Source organism: Otolemur garnettii, unplaced genomic scaffold (assembly GCF_000181295.1).
Source record: "Otolemur garnettii isolate 467f Iridium unplaced genomic scaffold, OtoGar3 scaffold00005, whole genome shotgun sequence".
In the NCBI taxonomy this organism is placed as follows: domain Eukaryota; kingdom Metazoa; phylum Chordata; class Mammalia; order Primates; family Galagidae; genus Otolemur; species Otolemur garnettii.
Window position 1 is genome coordinate 40,175,373 of NW_003852400.1, and position 3,079 is coordinate 40,178,451.

The following is a 3,079-nucleotide window of genomic DNA, read 5'->3' on the forward strand; positions in this document are numbered from 1 at the left end:
TTAGGTAGTTTCTGTGCTTCTGGGCTCCATTTTAAACAATACGGTCCAAACTCTTTATCAGCTGTTCATTATTTAGACAGCAAGTTATAATTATGCTCAACTTTAAACAGTTCTCCTTAATTACACATCTGTGGCTCCCCTAAGGAACCAAACTTATTAATGCCGTCACTTAATATGTAGAATAATCATACCATTGTACTTTGCCATATTTATAAACTACTGAACACATTCCATATCACAATGCATGAAAGCACAATAAACATCAGTCAACTGCTGGTAAATGGTAATTAAGGCAGAAAGAATCTGAATAAGATCAAAAAAACCAAAAATTACAGAATCTTTTCTGGAAGCAGATATACACAATAAGGTAGATTTTAAATGTAAACCACATTTTTCAGGTCCCTTATAGCTTATTTTAGCAAATAAAGTTCACATCTGATAGACTTCATTAATCTATTAATCAGATAAAGAAAAATCTCAGCGTCTCAAAGACATTCAATATGTGATAACAGGTTTGTCCAAGTGTGCTTTAAATTCTCTTGTGGCTAATGCTACATTTAACTTTAGCTAATTAGACTGAATTGTGGCCAATTATGTAAGCCTATATTAAAAGTTAACTTGAAATATATATACTTTGTTGCCACTCTTAACTCATCCTCAAGGTGTGTGGAGGTGGACACATGTGCAGCTTTTGCTTTAATGTCCCTATCACTAGTCTCTGAAAATGAACTATATAGTTTCTGAAGGTAGGTGAGTCTGAGCAGGGTACTGATTTGGAAACAGCGAAAACACAATTCTGAAAAACAATAAACTCTTCAGATTAGGTCAGACATAAAACTTCAAACGTTTCTACTCTAAGATTATGCTCTTTACAATTAGAATATATTTATAACTTAAGTATGGGGGCTAAAGGCAAATGAGTGTAAACAAAAGCAGAAAAATCAAAATACACAGAACCAAAATACTCTTTCAGTCAGCAACAACATAAACAGATTCCAAAATTAATATGCAAAGGAAACAAAGTAGTTGCTTAACATTCATTTTTAATACCCCTGTGCATTTAATTATGAAAAGGCCAAGCTTTTTCTGACTTCAGAAAATGATCACCTTCTTTAATAAACTATAACTTTAAAGTATAACTTTGTTTTAGTAAGTGAATGAAGCATGTTTGTGTTTAGAGACCAATACCTTGAACAGTACAGAGAACAACAACATTCTGAAAATCCAGTTTATTTTCCATGTTGTGGACAGATCCAGTCAGTGTGATCAGTTTTTCTGCATGTGTAATAATTTATCAAAATAAGTTTTCCCACAAGACTCTTTTCCATCAACTCTGAAAATCCTGGTCTGACAACATATCCAAATAAAGCTCTTGAAAATCACCTCTTAAAATTTGGAAGAAAATGTGGCAAGTCTTTCCGGTAACATTTACTGCACTACAAATGGCTAAAGAGCAATCTATATTTTAAAAGGTGACTAGTACAACAGTTGAGTTCAGGAAATTAATGTTTTAGTGCATTTTGCTCCAGTTTTAGCCAACATGCTACATTTTCCTTTTTGTCTGGGGGAGGGTTGGAAGAGCACACAAAGTGGACTTGAGGATTTCCATTGTACGAAAAGATATGACTCTGCAAGCAAAACAGTGTAAGCTGCCTTTTTTCTTAAGACCTGGACATTTTAAGACAGAAGCTTTGCAAAACATTACACAATTTTTTTATTATTAAATGAGAAAATCTCATTTGTTACATCGTCACATTGCTAGTCAGAGAAATGCTGCAGTGATGAAGAAAGTCAATGCTGGATCAACCAAAGTCCTCATTTCTACAACATTCATTTACAGAGAAATAATGTTCAACACAGCCCAACACAACATTCTTGGTTTTCTTCATATTGAAGTCCCCCAAAAAAATCTTCTAATGGGGTATTTCACTACATAAATTATAGTTCTTCATTTTTACAATTCACCCCAAACTGTATGAAAGATGTATCACACTAAAATTTCTAAAGCTGTTAGGAAATCCTTCACACATCGTCGTCATCCGATGTGTCACTGCTACTTGTCTCTGTGTCATCATTCTCAATTGTGGGTTTGAAAGTGCTGTTTTTCCAAGGTCCAAACTTGAAGTCACAGATCAGGCCATTTTTCAAAATACCATTTTTTCTCAGACCATTCTTCTGTAACTAAAATGCCAAAAACAAACAAATTATCCAAGAGTTTCTTACCTAATAAGAATACCGTAATAATTAAAGATAACCAATTTTTAGAAGTGCAAGGGGGAGACTCAATATATTAAATTCACTCTTCAAAAAATTTAAAATTAGATCAAGTCCAAGTCCACTGTATTATAGTATCAGCATTACTAACTTCCTCAAGGATTACATTAAAACACTTAAATGTTTTAAAGATGACAATATCAGTAACATCTCTATACAGAAAATGGGGTCTATAGGAACAGATCGATTAAAAAATTCTAGAATTGATTTAGAAAAATATCTCAGCTTCCTGATGCTTTATTAAACATTTCCTAATACTCTTTCAGGAAAAAAATTAGGAGCTGGGCACAGAGGATTGCTTGTGGTCAGCAACTGAGATCAGCCTGAAAGAAGAGTGAGACCTCCTCTCCACAAAAGCAGAAAAATTAGCCAGGCATGGTGGCACACACTTAAAGTCCCAGCTACTGAAGAGGTAGAGACAGGAGGACTGCTTGAGCCCAGGAGTTTGAGACTATGGTGAGCTATGATCAGGCCACTGTACTCTAGCTGGGACAATACAGCAAGACTCTACCTCAAACAAACAAAACAAAATGAAAAAGAAGAAAAACTAAGACATAAAACAAGATACTTTAGAATATGAAATATTCTTGCAAGGAAAAGGATAAAAGGTAAGCTATCTGGGAAGCAAATGATGTTCTCTACTAATCACCCTATCCCCAACAACAAAAAGTCTTGGAAATGACTGATCATAGACGTATTATTTACACTAATTCTTTTTTTTTTTTTTTTTTTTGAGACAGAGCCTCAAGCTGTTCCCCTGGGCAGAGTGCCGTGGCATTACAGCTCACAGCAACCTCCAACTCCT

At 34.5% G+C, this 3,079-nt stretch overlaps 1 protein-coding gene across 3 annotated transcripts in view; it reads right to left on the minus strand.

Moving 5' to 3' along the window:
- Positions 1-1,214: 1,214 nt before the first annotated feature.
- GPBP1 (GC-rich promoter binding protein 1) overlaps positions 1,215-3,079 on the minus strand; it is an 87,460-nt gene continuing 85,595 nt past the window's right edge. For all 3 annotated transcript variants that reach the window (XM_023518960.1, XM_003782748.2, XM_012812136.1), the window contains one exon: positions 1,215-2,181. In XM_023518960.1, coding sequence (XP_023374728.1) covers positions 2,023-2,181 — 159 coding nt within the window. In that variant the 3' untranslated portion in view covers positions 1,215-2,022. The remainder of the gene's footprint in view (positions 2,182-3,079) is intronic.